We start from the raw sequence: 21,599 nt of genomic DNA on the forward strand, positions 1-21,599 counted from the left end.
TTTTTTAGTTCATCAATAAATATAATAATATCAACGAATAAATTAATATAAAATGGGATATAACAAATATTTCGGACATTCACCAAAACGACTATGTGATTGTTGACATATATATATACACCAAATCAATATATATACATCAGAATCAAATTCATAACTATACTAGATATAGAAGAAGGGCTGCAAAGTTCACTGTCGGACATTAAGCCTACTTTAAGATTATTAGTGATAAAACGATGAAAAAGCTTCATTACTCTAACTAAATATTTGAATAATAGCCTTCTATAGGTTATAACATTTACAACTTCCTTGATAAACTTTATTTATAAAGTCTGGGTTATTTTAACATATGATATCGGGTTATTTTAAAAATATATTTAACATGATTGTTTTAATAATTCTTTTGAGTTTCGCATAACAAATCCACTTCCTTTATCTTTTCCAAAAAACTTCGCATTTAATCAATAATTATATTGTTATGAATAATTTAGCAATGCTTTTTAAATGTATTTTTCTATAATTCTTTAGAGTTTCGTAATGCAAAGCCGCTTCGTAGTTTTGTGCGAAAAAACTTTAGATTCAGTCATTAAATATATTTCTATAAATAATCGAACAATTTTTCGGTAGAGGGGTGATACCATTGTCACAAACTTAAAAACTAAAATTTTCAAAATTTATATGTTTCAAACGAATAGAGAGTATTCTATTCTATATATGCGGGTATTTTATGAACTGGTATTCATGTGCAGCATGGAAGAAAAGTTATTCTCTGTGGTTTTTTTTATTCCTGAAGTGCATTTAAAAATGCATATATTTTATAGAAATAAAATTTTCTATTTTTCTGCTTATAGAATAACATCAATATGCAGGAAAAAATATTGCTGGCTTCAGGATACGAATTTTTTACTGACATTTGTTTCACATATCTCCCTTTTCAAGGTGGAAATAACGTTCCGGTTTTCTTTTACAGTTTTGAATTACCCTCTTATGGAATGCATTTCATTTTTAAAATGAAATACAAGTAAGGAGAGAGAAAAAGCATTTCAGGGAAATTTAAAATATGCATTTTATAGTTTTTGAAACATGAGATTTTCTTTTGCTCGCTAGTAAGTGATTATTTTCTTCAATTTAGGTTTGAATAATTCTTTTTAATAAAAAATTTTTTTCAAAATAGAGAAAAAATATAAAAGGAATGAGATAATTAGTGTACATATAAATTCTGATTAAAAAATTTTAATTGAAAAAATTGAATTCTAAGCGTTTTCAATGAGTGATTCGATATAATTTCCTAAAACATTTAAAAAGCTCACTTATTATTCAAATTAACGCTGCATAAAATTCTAAAAAATTTAATTAATTATTCTCTGGGTTCTAATTAAGATGGTTAAAATCCATTAAAGTGTAAATTTTATATGCCATGACTTAAAAAAAGCTCACACTAAAAAAGTGGTTACTTAATTTTAAACTAAATGAAAATTTTTTTGTGTCAGCTACTACTTGATTTTTGGAGGAAAAAAAACATTTCATCAATGCGAAAACATTTTTTTCCGGTCAGATGAATTTTCTTACAGTTCTAACAATTCTCGGATGCATATTGCCCCTAAATCAACGTGGGTACGCATTAGTATATTAATTTAGAATGCATTATAATGTATAATTAATTCGTTTACGTTCCTTTTTGCACAATACGCTTATAACTTTCCCAACTAAGATTTCCTTTTATGCAAACAATTTATTTTGTTTTGTTTTTAGTTCAATATAAAGCGTAAGCTGTAAAAATAAGAGACTTGTAAAATACCACTTAATTAAGTCACAAAAGATTTAAGAAAATCAGTCTCAAGTTTCACATAGTATGGCACAGTAGCATAGTAAAAATTAAGCAAAATTTAAGGTATTCTTAATAAAAATTCGAAAATAAGTCGCAAATTTTTTTGAAAACAATTGTGTGGTTATGAGTAATAGAGTGTCTTAAGAGAAAATGTAATTTGCATTGAAATTTCTACAACTTAATGTGTCTATTTTGAATACTTAAAATAAAGTAAAAATGACGTAACTAAATTACTCACTACTGTGTGTAGAGTTAACTGTAGAGTAAAGAATAATTATACAGACTAAAAATTATGAATTTCTGTATTTTTCTCCCAATAATGTTTATCCTCGTCAATAATGTACCCCAATAATGTGTACTTATACATTATGCCACAAAAAGATTGAGTTTTTATTCGTAATGTAAAATATTTCGTTAATTTATGTAAAGTTGCCACGTTTTGTTTTGCACAAATAGAAAAACTATTACTACACTCTGGCACAGTATCTATCGTATGTTGAGAAATAATGCATTATGTTTATAGAATTATATATTTTATTCCATATTGTTTCATTGTGTGCCAAATAAAAACTATCTCATAACGAAGGAATATATAAACATGCAATTCTTAAAAATAAAAAATTTTTTAATATATTTTAAAAACTTATTCAAAGTTACAAAAAATGACCCCAACTATTCCTAGAAGTAAGGAATAATATTTTATCGTTTTTAATGTTCATGTAGTATTTGTAAAATTTTTTTCTTCAAAATTTCTACTAAAAAAACGCATTAATGATCTTTGTTTTCGTTAATTGCGATGTTTTTCAAGAAATGTTATGCATTCTTAAGCTTTAAATATATAGGCTTATATTTAGAGGTTTATTTTTTTACAGGAACTTTCAATGTATTCTATAGTCAATTTCTACTCCACATTTATTAGAATGACCTATATATTTACTTAGAAAGTATCACTTGATAGACTTCGTAATTTAATGATTTAAATTTGAACATATTTTTAAGAAATTTTACTACTCCTTGATATTTTATCAATTTTTAAAAAAGTGCATATAAAATTTTGAAAAAAAAAACAAAAATTCCCAATCCTAGTTTAAAAATCCAAGGTTTTCGTCTTTCTTAAAATTAAGATTTTTCATTCTGTTTTGCTCTACAATTATTTTTATAGAAGGAGTTTGCAGCTTTCTCACACATATACAAAACTCTCTTATTGATAAATCTAGCTTTTTTAAACAGATAAAAGAACAACACGAGATTTAAAACCCAGTTAATGCTAAGTTAAATGCTACATTCAATATCTACACTGGTATTTTCACTTCTATTCTGTATAACTTGTACTATTCTATAAAAAAAACTCTCGATGTATTTTTGTGGAACTATATCTGTACTCTATATATATTATAATAAAATTCCATAAAATAAAGCTCCGTAATAGATAAATTAAACTATTTGTTATGGATAGATGCAAAACACGATAGTTCTGTTTGAAAATTTTGAAATTTTCAAATATTTGTTTCTAAAACCTGTAGCAACCAAGCGATGCCGTGTGGTGCCACCTATGTCCTCACCTCCGAGACTCAGTTCAAGTTCAGACATGGAACCTTAAACATGACTTTTCCCCTATCCCCGAGTTTTCTTAAATTTTAATTCTTTATTTTACTTTTGTTCAAATATAATTTATGTCTGTATTTGTGGCTATTAATTAAAAATTTTCTAAAATAAAGTGTACTTTTAGTCACTTTTGTCCTAATTTATAATTAATTTGAGTTAGCCGATATTCCTTCACACTACAAACCTAGATTCTGGGCTAAGTGTAACAGTCACTATCTTTTGCTAATATTTTCTCTTTTATAAGGCATACCTTGTTCTATTCTATGAATAAAACTATATATAATTATATATAGCTATATATACACTCTATATTTACTATTGAAAATTCTATATTATAGAATTCTCTGAAAGATAAATTGAACTATTTCTTATCAAAAAGCGGAAATTAAATATTTACTACTTTAAATTCAAATTTCAAAATTTTTCAAATATTTGTTTCTTAAACCTAATTTATAGGATAGGTGTTAAACTCAATATCTTAATCTGGCATTTTCTCTTCTATAAGGTAAACCTTGTTCTATTCTAAAATGAAATAAAAAGTAAATAAAAGAAAAAAAATTCCAAGAGAGAACTCAAAAGTCTACATTTTTGCCTTTTTACGAGATTTCTTGTTATTTCACACCGTCCTGGGTTCTCTTCCTGACACCACACTTTTTTACACCTCTTGACTATATCTTACGCGCACTACGCATTTTGCTATATTTCTCCAGAGGTGTGAAAACAGAAAAAGATTTGATATTCGAATGGCAGAGGCAGCGCCGTCTGGTGACGTTTGGAAGAAAAATTCTTTTTTGAGAAACTCTATGAATAATACCGTTATAAATCAGGGCGTGACTCTCCCCACACATATAAGAACCTCTATGAATATCCGCTGTCGAACTCTTTTGTGTATTTTCTTTCTTTCTCCTTTACTATATTTTTATCTTTTTAGTTTTCAGCCATTCGATCGAAACTAAATTTATCGATTAGTTTCTCCTGTGTAGTCATGTCAGATTTCGCGGTGAAAAAGTGTAAGAGAACGCGCTGGTTGATTTTGTCTGTAATCATTCAATTGATGTCAGAACGCTCTTCTAATCTTTCAATTCAAGTAAATGAAAATGAAAGAGAAGTCATTGAATTAAATTTGACGAAAGACTAAAGTGAATCGCTTGCTGATTTTTGAAATAAATTTATGGCTTTCTTTTCCTTTATTAATGTTTGACAAGCGAAAACTAGAATGATTTGTAATAAATCAAAATGTTAGAATGTTTTTCCTCAGTTATGAATAAAATACATTTTACAAAAAAACATTAAAGATGTATCATTGAATAAATTATACCATGTTTACTTAATGACATAACTTAATACCATACTCGTTTTTCATTGAGTTTTGTTTAAAATAAATGTAGTTTTCAACTCAAAGGGCTATTTTAAATCTAAAAATTTTTTCTACCTATTAATAATTATCATATTAATTTAATTACTAATATGTAAATATGTATTTCTTTACATTATTAATAATTAGGTTTTGATTTAAAAAAAATTGCAAGGATAAAGTCAGAAACATTGCTACATGGGTTTTGTAAAAAAGTAACATATCAGAAAAAAATAGGAATAATGTTTCTAAAAAAATTTTTTTTCTAAATTGTTTTAAGTAAAGTTTTTTTTTTGTGTAAAAATTTCCTCTTTTAAACAAAAGTAGAAAATTTTTTTTTTACTTGAATCATATATATACTTTTTTTTAAGTTTTTGATATATTTGGTAATAAATGCACTTTATTTGTTGATGAATCAAGTCAAATTTATTTTTTTTAAGTTTTCAAATTCAAACACTTTTTTCTTCTCTTGCAAAATACACTGTGATAGAAGCCCTGAATTCTCAGGTAGGATTACGACGAATTACTATTGAAAATTTCCATATTACTTACAAATGAATTTTTTTATTTAATAAGAAATGGTAATATAACATGAACCACAAAGCTCAATTTACATTAACGTAATTTTTCGGTTTTTAACTAAGAGCAAGTAAGCACTTTGACCTTTCAGATGGTCTGCATCTTACGACGTTTTGATTACCTCTGATGGCGATTACAATTGGGTACCTGCAAGCGACGTCACGTGCAGGTCAGCAAATCAGGTTCGGCGCATACGTGTGATGTCTCTTGCAGGTATCCAATTAAATCTAAAACAAAAATTAATTCCTCGTGGTAATAAACCCGAGTCTTAAACTGTAATGTTAACGATCTATGCACAGCCGTGTAATTAGACCAGAGCTCGCCAAAGTGGTCTATATAGACCCCCAGGGGTCTATTTAACAAAAGCGGGGGGTTAGATCTGAGACAGAGGGGGCGAATGGGGGTCTATCCGAATCGGAAGGGTCGATTGTGGGTCGTACAAAAAACAGTTCTCAATACGCAAATTACACATACCTAATTAAGAATGTAAAATTTGTGATTTTTTTTTTATAATTGACTCAATATCAGTTTCTTTATAAAACATAAATTAATAAACGTATATTTATTGGGGTGAAACAAGTATTTACGTACCACCGCACAGTGACACGAACACAACGCAGTTTATAAGTCATATGCATATGTGCGTTTGTCCAAATGTCACGTGTGACGAGCATTTGGACAAACGCAGTTTCAGCTATCTTTGCAAACTGTGTTGAATATTTGCAGTGTCATTATTAAAACTTTTATAGTTTTGAATAATTATTGTTTCGATAAAACCATTCGTTTGGTTTAGATATCAATTTTAACTATCAATGCCCAAAAAAGAAGGTAAGCATTAATAATATGGATAAGTACAGCCCGCGACAAAACAATAGCACACTTTGTATTTTTTTACGAAAATTACAAAATTGACCAATTTTGACGAAAATTAAAATTGACCAATTTTGAACCCAATCTAGCGAACCTTGCAAAAAAACACCAGGCACACCCATCTCATTGATCAAGAAGCAGTAAATCTTTAGTTACTTTACTTATTATATCTACTTATGCATAATTACTTATTATTTAATTAATAAGGTATTTAAATTTCAATATTAATATATTTTTCATAAAACTATTGTTACACAATGTACTATTACTTTAATAAATGTTTAAAATCATGAAATAAATGTACAAACACAGTGTCTAATAGAGTTTTATTTTAATTAACAGAAAATTACTTTTGTGGGGGTCGATGGAGATTTCGAAAAATTATATAGGGGTCGATGATCGAAAAAGTTTGACGACCCCTGAATTAGACATTACCATATTTAAAAGTATCCAATTGCAAACAAGCATGGCGTCATCAATTGAGAAGAATAGGAGGATAGGACGGAATTTTTCATTAATGAAATAGATATTTAACGTCAATTTTGAAATGTGAAAACCATTTTTTTTATACGAGCATTGAAAATACTTTCATAGACGGAAATAGATCGGTGGCAAAATGCTGTGTACCGTACCAAGCAACCAGCGCAGCACTGGAACGGAGTAAGTGCAGCAAACGTTCTATTTACTTCAGATTTTATTTTGAGATTATTTGCTCCATCTAAACTCAAAAAAGTTAGAGTTCATAATGCTTTGCTCAAATTCAAGTTTTAATTGCTTTAGCTGGAATTAATTTTTTGTTTTTGTATAGTAAATGATATCTTCTTGCGAGAAGCTCCGTATTAAAATGTTCGCAATTGCATCCGAATAACAACTAAAGTAGAGTTTACATTTCCTTTAAAATTTTAATTTTTATTCTTATTGTCAAGTTTTTAATAGTTTAAAAAGAATTCTTTTACTCTTGTACATTTTTTTCAAAAGCTTAACATGTTCTTGAAAAGCTTTTCATGATAACTACAACTATCTGTATGAGGTACAAATTCAAAAAATGTGGAGGCATATATCCAACTTACATGGCACAAAATTATCCCATTTTACGGCATTGCTTTTAGGAATTTCAGAATGAAATAGTAATATAATTTGAATGGATTGTTGTTTATTTTGATATACAGAAATGCAAATTGCATTGGGGAACAAATGTTTTGCTGCGTTTATTCAAATACTTGATCATGTGTAATTGGGATGTATGGATTTAAATTCCGAAATTAGGTTTTTTTCCTAGTGCTATCTTTATTTTCCAGTTAATCTTTAAGAAATAAAATTTTTGGTTGTTCAAACGCATAAATTCGAAATTGTTATATGTTATTAACTGTTTCCTCTACTGTTTCTGAACAGGTAATAATAGAAAAGCGTCTTTAACAGCGTGCGATGCAATTCCCGACTATGCAATTTTAATTATGATGATGTGTCTCAACTTCCTTGGAAGTTTGTCTCAAACTTTATAAGATCCCCTATTTAATATAGCGCTATTTTACTAAAACTTTTCAACAAAAACTAGACTAAAAATGTAATTTAAAAAAAAAACGTAGGGTGCAAAAATAATCTCATATTTGAAATTCTCTCACCTAAATTATGCAAGATCAAGTATTTGTATGAATGGAAGAAAAATTTGCTGCCTGGTGTAATCATTATGTGATATTTTAAAGGAATGTAGTTTCTGTAATGACACGGAATTTCTATAAAAACATGGAAAAATATCTAAATAAACGGAAAATTTCCTGTACTTTTTTCGCCTGCACTTGCTTCGTTCTTTTAAGGAAGCTTTTTCAACCTATTTTCTGCATCATGTGGTAGATATAACAGTGGAGTCACCCTGATACTAATATCAGTATTTAGTAACAGTATTAAACAAGATATTTCATTTAAAAAAAAGTTATAATTTGTTATAATTTTATCCCCAAACTCTTTTCCCATTTAAATTGATAATTCAAATAGTGAGTGAGTTAATAGTTGAAGTAAAAAGAGAAAAAAGTCGATGGAATATAACAGTAAGAGATGGATTTTTTCATGATATAGACCAGAGAAAATACAAAAAAAAAATTTATTCTCTAAGCTAGAAAAATTCTGTTATGGAGAATCAGGAATTACGGAAATTCAGGTAATTAACGAGCTAATTAATAAGTTCAACACTGTAAAATTGATATAAAAGAGAATCTTGAAAATACTTGATATGATACTTTTATATGTAACTTATTCAATATTTCGATAGCCTGTGTCGTAGATTTTTGACTCTCAGTTTAGTTCGGAGCATTTGGAATTTTCTGTTTGCTTAGAAAATTTCTGCTATGTAAAAGTTAATAGTTTATGAATATAAATTTCAGTACTATATGAAGTGAATAAAAAAGGGACTATAATCACGAAAATAAGTGATATGATTTTTTTATGAAACTTATCCATTTTTTTATTGCTTTTGTCTCAAAATTTTGAATCTCAGTTTAGTTTGGTGCAATATGTCCTTCTTTTATGATTTTAGTATTAAGTTAAATTTTTAGACTTCAGTAATCATAAACTATTATCTATATATTATGTATTTGATAAATACGTACTTACTTATATTTGATAAATAAGTTTTTTCGTAGAAAAATTTAATTAGTCCTTATTTTTTTAAAAAAAGGCGAAAATAATGAATATTTGAATACTTTTTGCTGATTAAAATACAGTAGTGTTTTTAATATACACTTGCTGCAAAAGTCTTTGTGACTTAAATGTGAGGCTAGTATTTGCTTTAAAAAAATATTTTTTTTTATGTTTTAAAAATTTATATGCTTAAGCAGCTATTAAAAACCAAAGATATAAATAAGAGGATCATGATAATTTATCCGTTATTTAATATAAGCAATTTAAATTTGAAAATTTTATAAAAATATTTTAATACCCTTAATTAATTTGTCATTCAAAGCAAAAAAAAGCAGAATTGTGATAATATCTATCAAAAAAAAATTCCTTTTCTTTCACACTAAAGAAAAAATCCTTTTTTTTCTTTAGTGTTATTTATTTTTACTATTTCTACAATTAAGTTTTTTATAAAAATATTTAGGAGTTGAAAATTTAAAAATTCTTAGCTCTTTTTGAGAAATAAAAGCAAATAAAATGCAGTGTATACATAAATGCTTATGTTGATTATCGTTTCTTCTTTCCTTGAGAAATTAGAATAAGTTAAACAATTAACTAACTTATAACTACATAGGTTTGATTAAATTTAAAAACTTCAGTTGCTTTTAAATGTAACCTAGAAAAATATAATTTCATTGATATTTATTCTAACATTGTGTGGCTTATCAACTTTATCTTTCATTCTATCATAAACTAATTGAATTAACATTTCAACATTAAGCTTCAATAATAATAAAAGTTTAAAGCAGTTTATTTAATCCAATAAGATACGTCAAAACTTTTCTTTTTGAACAAAATGGTTAACCACCATTCATACCACAAATCCAATTTTAAATAAATAACTAGTTTCTTTCTTTTTTTTACATTATGAAACTCGCATAATCCATCAAATATAATGTCTTTACAGATTACTAGTTGGGAGATGAGAGATTGTTCCGGGCTTGCTAAGGTAATGAGATAATTTAATTAGTTTTCCTTACATTAAGTAAACAAAATGTCTTGTTTACTTTAGAACAAAGCCAGGGAAAACAGGAAAGCTGCTGCATTTCCTGTTTTAAGTGTTGACAGATAAATTCTGAACTGCAGCTCATCAGCATGTAAATGACACACTGATGAAACTAGTCACGAAACTTGATGAAAACTATTCATTGCAACATTTTATGCTCTAAAAAAAGAAAATAGAATCGAAGTTAATTCATATTACGTTAATTTATTGCATAACTTAAATGGTAAAACATGTAAATTTAAGGAAGATTTGGGCCCTTTTAGTTAAAAGCATCATCTATTTAAATTTTAAGTTAAGGAAAAACACCTCTTTAAAACTTTCACAAAAAGATGTTTTCAGTTCATTCTTATAAATTAAAGATTGTGTCAAAACATAGTGTTTAAATTAGCAGAAACTCTTATAAGGTGAGGAGTTAAAATACCTTATAATACTTCTAAAATTTGACTACACGAATCTTATTCAATCTTATCAATCTTTTTAAATCTTAACTAATCTTATCTTAATCTAATCTTATTCTCTAATTATCTTAATCTTATCTTATTCAATCTTAACGAAGATATGCTTCAATTTCATACTTTATTAAGGACACAATGAATTTTATTTTTATTATGGTTCAATGTATTGAAATCATGATCTAATATTATTAACCACATTCTCAGCATGGTGTAATTGTTTTTGTTCTTGCACCAGAAATTAAAAGCTAACTAATTAAACTAAGAAAAAATATATAGTCAAAACTACCAGAATATGATAAATTTTACTCTTCCTAGCTCTATAGAAGCGTTAAATAGCGCAGTAATTTTTATCAAAGTACTTTGGAAGGGATTATGGAAAAATTAAAAAAAAAGTATTATTCTGTTACCTGTGTTAAAATATGGTAAATGTGGTAAAATTTGGTAGCTTTATCACGATACTTTAGATCACGCATAAAAACCATTTATTCGGTTAAATTTGCTTTTCAATTTTGTCTTTTCCAACTAAATATGAGGTAATAAAAATAATAATTATGAAAACCCGAGTTTCCGGCAAAATGTGAGTATATTTTGCTTTTATGGACAGAATTATATATATTTTTTACCTGCTTATGTCATTAACTTTCAATACTGCAAATTTACCCGAATTTTTTTCTCCGTTATGTTTCACAAATGAACCATTTTTTCTGAGAGTGTGCGCTTAATTAAAAAGATATAGAATGACCATAACTGTTATAATTTATGTAAATATTCAAAATACAGTGTTACCTCGGCTCTTGTACTTTTGAAAAGCGGTAGTGAAAGTGAAACAAAGATTTTACTACGTATCTATTCATTACTACTTTCTTATTTTTTAAGTAATGTATATTTATATTCTGCTTGAACTATAATATTTAAAGTATTTTTTAAAGGAGTTAATTTATAGCAGTATTGCAGTCAATTTCACTTGTAGTAGTAAAATGTCAAATTAATTGAACGTTTTTTGCAGGAATGTTTAAAAATTCATTAAAATTTTATGCTACGTTTGATAATTATACGCATCTTTTAAGTTATCATTATCTTTATATTTTTATGTTTGATTTAATAAAGCACTGCATGCATTTTGCAAACATTTTTATTTTAAAATTGAGGTTTACCAGAAATCCGAAAAAATTCTCATCAATGAAATAATACAAATAATATTAATATTAAATCCCTCATCAAAGCATCATCATTTTATTAAAAATTTAATTTAATCAACTTAGCAAATTTAAAAAAAAAATAGAAAAATAAGCTCTATATCTTTATGTATGAAAAAGCATAATACAGAATCATTTATATCATTTTCAAACTCACTGCATTTATATTTTGCGGAGTAAGAAAGAATTTTATTCTCATCATAATTCATTCAGATATATTTAAAAGAATTGACTCAAGTAGCTTTAAGATGAATTTTATTTTTAAAAGCCTTTTGTCGGAATGACAATTTAGGTTTTTTGAAAGAAAAATGACTAAACAATGTTTTGAAGCCAGACATGCTCTTCTTACTGATATTTCAACTTTGTGAAACATTGGTCATTCATTCCTATTTTTAACTTAAGGGGAATGACTTATTACAATTTTCACGACAAACACGAATACAAATGAATATTTTTATGTGAACATCAGTACAGTTCTTAAAAGAAATAAAGGAATGTGAGATTAATTGCTTTATGTCAGAGTAAGAGAGGGAGACTTTAGCTCTAATTATGAAGTGGCGTGCTGTGGGGAATTCGTAAAAATGTTCACGACTCATTGAAATATTCTTAATGGAGAAAAAAAAGAGTTTCGTTTATTTCGTTAATAGTTATGAATTAGTTTTGTTTAGATATTTAACTCTTAAAAGGAAAACGAATATGAAAAGAATAATGTTGTTTCAAAGCTGCTTAAAACAGCTCGTTTTCCTACGCACGAAGTTGTTTATAGTAATTGAAAGAAATCGGTTTCATTCAAGGAAATTGAAACATTTATGCTTCCTAATTGGTTGTTTATAGTTAGCTGTTTTTAGTTGCTAGGTTGATACAGGAAGCATGAAAAAGACTATAGATTTATTTTTGTGAATATTGAATGAAATAATAAGTTTTTCTTTGAAATGTATTTAGTTTTATCGTGTTACTTTTGATTTTGCTTTTAATCTAGTGTGTATAGTAAATTAAATATTCATAGTTTATATGATATCTGAAACTGATAAAACTTGATATAAAGAGATAGATTTCAATTAAAGTAATTGGAGGACACATGGTTGTTTAGCTATAGCCTTTTTTCAGATGCTAAGATGTTAAAATCAATAAAAATTAAAGCTAAGTGCAATTTATAGTGAACTTTATATGAAAAAATAAATAATTATTCATAATATTTTATTTTTATGAAGGTACTTTTGAATTTAGTAAGCATTATTAGTTTACATAATGGCTTCGAATTATCAAAGAAAGTATAAAAACTTTTTGAGAAACATTATTCATTCAACTTAAAAAGAAATAATATATTTAAACCCGTTGGATACAAATGTGTATTTTTATAGTAACATCACTATTATATCTTAAACTTAACAAGGAATGCAATGTTAACTAATTGGTAGGTAAATAAAAAAAGTTAAATTTAGCTCTAATTATCAAGTAACGGAAAATGGAGAATTTTTAAAAAAATTATCGCGAATCTTTCCGTTGAAATGTTCTTAATGTAGAAGCTCAGTATAAGTGATTTTTTAATCAATATAAATTATCATTGTTTACATATTTAACTCTGAAAGAGAACTAACATGAAAAGTTAGGGAAGTATAAAACATCTTGAGACTTTTCAAGCACGAGGTTGTTAAGAATAATTGAAAAAAAGTCTGCATTATTTAATGTAATTAAATCATTAATGCTTTCTAAGTGCTCGTTTTCATCTGGCAGTTTTTCAAGTAAAAGCAATAGGTTATTCCAAAAAGCATAATCAAAATTATAAAATTTTGTTTTGTTAAGGTTAAAAGAAAGAAGGAACAATTCCTTTCAATAATTTTGCTCGTATAATATTACTTGTTCTATCCTTTATTTGATGGATAAAATGCATTACGTATGATTTGTTATTCTACTTAGTTTCTTAAAGGTCACAAAAATAAATGATTTTTCTTTCATAAATCCCCTCTCACTTGAACGTAAATGACTGATTTAGCTGCAAATGTCTTAAAATAAAACAGATAATAGGCAAATAAAACAGAATAATAGGTTAGTTATTCTGATTTATTTTTAGGAGGTTATAAATAATTTTAACAAACAAACATTTTGAAATATCAGATTTTAAAATAATTTTAATAAAATTCTACTTATAAAACGACTTGCTTTGGGCTATTTAATAAAAAAAATTATGCTCCTTTTAATGGTGATGGTTATGAATAATTTAATATAAAGTTTTAATGTTAAAATGGTTAATTATATTTTTCACGTTTGATTGTAAAGTTAAAATCAAAAATTATTTTTATAAATCGAAAGCAAGCGTATATACGCTGCCTGTTAAGGCAGAGGGGTGCGATTGTTTTTGTTTTCCAGTGGCACCATCTATGGCCAAGAACTCAACTACTGCCACACTCATACGTCATGCCTGTTTATAGGACGGATCCATTTATACACGCATTCATTCATCCACAGATCGTAATTTTGACCTGAATTAGAGAACGATCAATCTCTAATTCAGTACCCCCAGAGGTATTGATTTGTTATGGGAGCATGGAGGACATAGCGACTCGACAGATTTAACGTGTATAAATCACCATTATTTTGTTTATTTATTAACCATTTGAGGGTTAAAAAATTACTCTTCTACTTGATGACACATTCTTATTGCAATTCGTACAATTGGATTTCGTACAGGAGTTTCTATTCCTTTGAGAAGTTGTAATTTTTTTTTATAAGGAATCATAAAATGGTTACGCCAGTTTTTAATTAACTATAACTTTTTATTAATATTTACAGAAATCATAGAAATAAAAAACAAATTCTTTTCAAAACATTAAAAATAAAGAAAGAATTCTGAAAACTATTTCACTTTTGCTACTTATTAAGTTCTTCTCAGGTTTTGTAAGGATCACAACGCTCATAAGCCTGCTATAGGAAGTCATAGTAACTTTAAGACATCGCTAATTTTAATTAACTTTGATATAATTGTTGCAATTTCAACAATGATGTGTTGTTTCTTATGCTTTAATGAATAAGTTATTGACTCAAAGACAAAAACTGAACTTATTTAATGTCATTAAATTGAAATTATATTGAAGCAATTTAGTTATTTGGGGCTATAGAATTATTAATTAGAATGACACGGTGTTAATATGTTTTTTTTTTGTATTTCATTTCATTTGAATTTGCATTCACTGTGTTTCCAATCAGTGCTTAGAGCTTCCGGGTTAACACTAAGAACAGCAGTTAGCACATATCTATCATCCAACGGCCGAAAACGTATGGCATTAATAACTGACTATATGAATAAGGAATTTTTCATTTTAACTAGTTTTAGACCACTCGGGGGGTCAATAAAAATTATTATGTTTACTGGTACACTGGTTCAACTGTAACGTTCTACTAGTGATGATATAAAATTTACAATACTGTAAAATGTGCAATAATGATATAAAATTTACAATACTGTAAGTATACTGCATGCCAAAACAATTTTATTACTTCCCTCCCATTTTATTCCTATAATTTTAAAATTATTTTTATTGCAATATTTGTATTTGTAGATTTATACAGGGTTGATTAAACAATGCTTATTAGATCATGATCTTATGAGTGTTAAAATCGCATTAATTTTGTACTGAAATTCTTTCCAGTTAGTATACACAATTTTCTATTTTTAAATTGATAATAATATATTTTTCTGTTATTCTCTGCAGTTAAATGGAAACCTACTTAGAATTACCATATTTTCTTTCTTATTAGGGACATTTATTTCTGCACTTTATGAACACAAGTAACTTATATACTACTTAAAAAAAATATATATATATCTAAACACGGAATATATTTGTACTGAATACAAATGCAGAAAAATAGTTTTTTTTCCTATTTACAAAAAACCTCTCTTAGAATTATGCACACCAGATTACACCTGACTAGGTGAAAATTTTTCGTTTAATGTTTAAAAAACATCTGAAATATTCGATCATTCCATATTTTAATTAAAATTTTCAACATGACTTCCCTTATGAAGTAATTGTCATACACGTTAACACTTTTTCACGTCTCAGCAATGAATTAATTTTAAATTACACTAAACTGCATATAAATTTTAATGAATTTGATATATTTATCAAAAGTACATTAATGTGTGTAAAAAAATTTTATTAATTGTTTCAAGAGTAAAATTATTATGATTTTAGAAGACGCTTTTGATCAATTTTTAAAAATATATATATAATAATTCCTATTTCGTACTTATTAACTCATAATAAAGACAAATCATGCTTTTGTCTTGGTCAAATCTTGAGCACTGAAGAAAAGGAAAAAAATCAAAAAAAAAAAAAAAAATTAAAAAAGCTATCCGAAACACATTATTTAATAAAAATTAAATATTTTCTATTCTACAATTAACTCATCCGAATGCTAAAGTAAATTTATTCAAACTCTTTCTAACAAATTTCTTTTCATAAATGCAGCAAAAAATCTTTTATCACACGATAATTAAATATGAATAGAAAAGAAGGTTAAATGTTGTTTTATAACTTCCATTCGATTCTGTCATTATTTTATAGATTTCTTTAAAACTAATTCTTAGTGTATACATTTAATTTCCATTGAGGATTTAAAATACGATGTGAATAAATATTTGCTATTTTTTTTCCTCTTTTCATTTTCTTCATGGAAAAGCATATTTTAAAAAGATGTAAATTTGAAAGTTTAATTCAAAAATTTTCGAGTAGCTTCTGTTTTGTTTTAAAGTGAATAACCTGATTTAAATAACTATAAAAAATAATTCTCAATTGCGTCTATTTAAAATAATTTCGTTCTGTAAAATGTATGTACTTTTTTAATGATAAATAAGTTTAAAATATTCCGCGCTGAGTGTCAACGAATCTCATATTTTATTTGTTTTTCTATAGCTAAAAAATCTTGTGTAAATTTGATTTAAATTGATATGCAAGAGGCATTTTTTGATGTATTTGAATTTCTTGAACTATTGAATCTGCGAGAAATAAAATTAAATATTTTGTGAAAATAAAAGTCAATTTTTTTTATTCTTAAAATAAAAGTTATTTTTTTAAATATCTTCCATTTTGTTTCATGACATTTTGCACTATTTCTGGTAACTTTATGATCTAGATTTCATAGAACTTAAGATCCTTATCAGGGAAAAAAACCTATCGAGTGCAGTCACCATTTACACTTAAAAATTTTACCACTTATTTTTTTTAAAATTTTGATATAAATGAAAATCAGACGGTCCAAGGTAGGTAGTGTATTGGTGATGCGACGCCACTTTCCACCTCTGCTCCAATAATTTTGCAAATTGTGAGAGACCTCATTGTGTGAGACTACTTTGCATGAGACCTCGCATCGAGTGGCAAGGCACGACTCCTTTGCAATTTACAATCACCTATAAAGCCTTACCCTCACCCATTAAATTTATATTAGTTTCAAATTTTAAAAACTTCTTTCAATAGCGTAAAATTTCAACAAAAAAGGTACCTAAAATCATAATTTGGCGGAGTACTGTAGTGATAAGGACCTGAAGATACCAAAAACTCATCGAGAACATCGAGCCTATTTGACCAATGCCAATTAAAGTTCATTTTTCGAGTAGAAAAAAATTTCTTTTGCTCAAAAGGAAAAAAATATACTATTTGCCCAATGTTTTATTTTTTTCTCCATAAATGTATTCATTTAAAGCTTGAGTGAAATTTTAAGAAACTGAGAGAGTGCTTTTAGTTGCTAGTTAAAACTGAATTTTTTTTTTCTACATGGGTCAACTGTGATGACAGCATTTTTTCCATATGCTTATTTCAATGAAATATTTTGTTAATCAACATTTTTGGAATATTTTTTTACAAAAAAAAATGGCCTAAGATAATAGAAATTGAGCACTTTCCACTCTTGTGAAACGTGTGTCTATTATATGATTCACAATTTCTGGTAGTTCTCTTTTATCTCTGAAAGATTGTTTGGATGATATCCATCATCATAGCTTACTTTTGCTTACACTTGCAACTAGTTACTGGTATTTTACATAGCAAATGACAGTTTTATTGTAAAATAAAATTTATTTCCTTTTATTAACTTTTATACTTGGTGCTTGAATTTAAATTATTTCATGTGATAAATTAACTCTAAGAAAAGTATTAAAATGGTATTTAGCTTCTGATATGTATCGAATTTGGTTTGACGCATCCGGTCCTTTTGGTCATTTTCCATGCATTCAATTTGTTATATGGTAAAGAAAATGTAAACGTTGTTTGTTTCTAAATAATTGAAATTTTATAGTTCCACGTTTTGTATGTTGAACACCCAAGAAAATATAAAATATATTTCTACTATCACATTTCTTTGCGATTGAGAATGATACAAAATAATTTTCGTTGTGAAGAAATTCATATTATTACAGTAGATATTTTAAAATATGTTGCCAAGTTATCTTCCTCAGCCAGTAACAGCTTATGCAATATTCGCACGACAAACATAACAAATTCTAAAGGCTTTAAATAGTGTGTAGAGCCACCGGTGACCCTTTGGTTTGGTGAAAAGTCTCGTTCAGTTTCGCTTAAATTCCGTATATGATTATTATGATATTCATGACTGTCTTTGCTCTTCTCTGACTGTTATTCTTAATTTTCGCCACAAAATTTGGGTTTTGACAAGTCCATGAAGTAATAGGATATGCTGAACTTATTGCTTGTTAGAGATACAAAATCAATAAACTTTATATGTCAATAAAGTCATGCTGTTAACGAATTTAAGTTTTGTCAAATTTTTAATTTTCCCTAGAGCTCTTCCGAAAGTAAATATTTTCAAAACTTTTCTAAACAAATTTTGAGAAACCTAGGAGTATATGTTGGGTTATATTAAAATCGATTCCCAGAATTTTGACCTCCTTGCTTACGTTTGTGATTTTAAGCGTTTTGCAGAAGCGGAAATTTCAGAACTGTCTCGACCTCACATAAACACTTATCCCAGATATGATTTATACCTCGCGGATAAGAAGCGGCATAAAACTGAGACAACGCGAAATAGTTGAATGGCTCCATATTGCTTAAGGCAAAACTGAAATGCTTCGCTCAGGCTGTTTGAAACTTGTGATATTTAACAAGTTGCGTTCGAAAATGTTTATATTTAGAAATAAATTTAAATGGAAGATGGGTAGGTAGCCATACTGTTTATTTAGGAGTTTTGAAAAAGAAATGCAAAACGAATTGCATTTAAGAGAATAACCATTTTATGAATTTGTGAGATTAAGAAAATACTTTAGATTTCAGTGTGTCAATATGTTTAGTTTTCCAAAAAGAAATAATTGTTTTGTATGATGTAGAAATTTTATTAGTACTTCTTTGTCTTGGGGACCGTAAAAATACTATAGAAGTATTATAGCCGCCACTGATGAGAGTTGATTGCTGTAATAAGTACTACTGGTATTCTGAGAATAAATACTGAGTAAACTAATTTTTTTCTGTGGTACTCAAAATGGTTCTTTTTGGGATCCATAGTGAGTAGTGCTTAAACATTCACATGCAGTACACACGCATGATAGTATTGCTTTGCTTAATGTATTTATTAAATTTATACCTTTCAAATTCTTTTATTTGTTTTCTTTGTGCGGTCCGCAAATAAAAGTTTTGCTACTTATTTGTTTCGTTTAGGACAGGAGGGGGGGGGGGCTGTACGAAAATCTCTAAACTCTTATTGAAGACACTGATGTTCAATTAACTTTGATAATAGTTACTCTTGGTATTGAAGTCATAGGAGCTTTTGTAAAGGGTATCTAATATATCAATAAAGGTACACTACACTGGTGTTCAAAATTAAGAAAAAAATATGTTTTGTTGAGTATCTCTTGAACTACTTGACTGATTTTAATAAAATTTGGTTTGAATATTGGTCAATATAATACAAAATAATTACTATTCAAAAGTTATACCATACCCTCGTGATCGTTCGCAACTTCCATTAGAGTCGGATAAGGTCAAAGAGTGGTTAGAGATTTGAACAAAAAGAGTTTTAATAGGGAGTATAGTCCTCCGTACGTATTACACAGTGATTTCATACTAGAAATGAGGCAGTTGATGCAGATTTTTCCACTCGTTCAGTATCGCTGCTTTCAGAAAATGGATGGTTGTCGGTGGTTACATGTTACAATTGCTCTCCCCAAAGGATCCCAGACATACTATGGAGTTGAAGTCTGGAGATCTCGCTGTCTAATCCTTCCAGAGAATGTATTCATTTTTCAGAAAATGGTGGACCAGAAGTGTTCTCTGTTGTGTCACTTTGTTATTCAGTAAAATGAAATCAAGACCCACTTTAAGCCTGGAAGGGCAAACACAGAGCTCTGAAACCTTATTCCTATGCCCAACACCAATCACAGTACCTTTTTCAATTACATCGAGTGGTGCACCGGAATCCAGCAATATATGCCTGCCAGACTAGTAAACCTCGGCAGCCATAATAGAGGACTTCTTGGACATTAGGGGAAATGTAGCGGTTCCCTGGTTCGTTCTTTAAGAAAGTACACAGGGGTTCAGTGGTCAGGCTAAAGCAAGACTCAACAGTGAAGAGAATATTCTATCCCTTCAGTAAGCAAAATTCTGCTACTACTTTAATTGTTATTTTGTTATTTTGTTCATTTATCTACTGAACTTAGTAACCATGGAGAAAGAGGATTCTAGGTATCAGGTGAGGTTGGAGTTTGTATTTGGTATAGTGGGCCAGTTGAAGATAGTAATGAAAACAGAAGATGGTGAACATAATACAGTTGAACCGGATCAGAATTAATAAAAAGCTTTTATTTTATATATTTGCAGAGCTCGAGGTACCAAATATAAATATAATCCATAAGAACTTCAGTTGAATCAATTTTGCATAATAATATTTTTAAGGACAGGCCATGGGAGACAAATCCCCCACAACCTGCCTAATCAAAAGACAAATTAAAAAGTACGTGTAATTTGTTCCCAACGGACACAGAAGCATGGGTAGGAGATCCAAAATTGGCCATTTATTAAAATATAGCATAGCCAAAACAAAGCCAATCAGCATATCAATATTGGGTTTAAAATAATACCTTGGCGATCACGAGTCGCCATCAAATTTATGAGAATTATTACAACCATGCAACTGAAACATTTTTGCGGTTAGAGATTAGAATAAAAAGTTATAAATAGATTTTTGTTTTCGTTTAGAGGCGACAGTGAATTAATATGTCTGCATTAGTAATGAAATAAAAAAAAGTATCCGTTACATTGATCTAGCAGAGAAGAAATAAATATTTTATGTTCGTTTTTAAAACATTAAGTCTTTGATTTATTTTAAATGTAATTCTATTAATAAAAAAAAGCTTAAGTAATGAAAGATATTTTAAAAGATAGAAAATAAATATGTAATGCCGATTGTGGCATCACAGTAACACTCCGCTTCAAAATCTTTTCGACTATCTTAAGGAAACACCAGATATTTTTCAATGTTAACCATAATTTCACGTTATCCAAGTACTATGCGTGGTATGACCTTTCTAGAATTTTGTGCCAGATATCAAAATAACTTTTTCTACTTCTGATTATTCCTTACGTCACCAAAGTTAACACTATAGTTAATGCCTTTTTTATGACCAAATAGCAATTGGTGAGTTGTCATTTTATATTAAAATAAACAATGCTACTAATAACTTACGGCTGTTTATTTTTTGTACATATTAATACAAAGTGAACTTACCAACAACATTGAGTCGTATACTGAGACTCATTTTGGGCTCTGTGCTCACTTGGCACTCATAAACACCCGCGTCTCTTTTTTGGGTGTATTTAATTTCCAACGTCCAAATTTCTGAGTTATCCAAATGGATTGAAGTAAATCTTTGGTCGCTTGTGTATGTATATTTCCCAACAGTGAGAATGTGGAGGTCTCGCTGCCGTACCCATGATACCTGAAAGAAAAAAAATTACACTTTAGTTTTCTTTTTCATTTTTTTCTTAATTAGTTCATTTAAATACAGTTGAGCTTTCATTCGGTTAGTTAAAGT

The 21,599-nt window shown here is 28.0% G+C and overlaps 1 protein-coding gene across 2 annotated transcripts in view; it reads right to left on the reverse strand.

The window, feature by feature from the left end:
• LOC107452561 (uncharacterized) overlaps positions 1-21,599 on the reverse strand; it is a 275,849-nt gene that overhangs the window by 16,468 nt on the left and 237,782 nt on the right. For both annotated transcript variants that reach the window (XM_016069065.4, XM_016069073.4), the window contains one exon: positions 21,293-21,503. In XM_016069065.4, the coding sequence (XP_015924551.1) occupies positions 21,293-21,503 (211 nt within the window). The remainder of the gene's footprint in view (positions 1-21,292; positions 21,504-21,599) is intronic.

The sequence above is a fragment of the Parasteatoda tepidariorum genome, chromosome 3, assembly GCF_043381705.1.
Source record: "Parasteatoda tepidariorum isolate YZ-2023 chromosome 3, CAS_Ptep_4.0, whole genome shotgun sequence".
Lineage (NCBI taxonomy): Eukaryota > Metazoa > Arthropoda > Arachnida > Araneae > Theridiidae > Parasteatoda > Parasteatoda tepidariorum.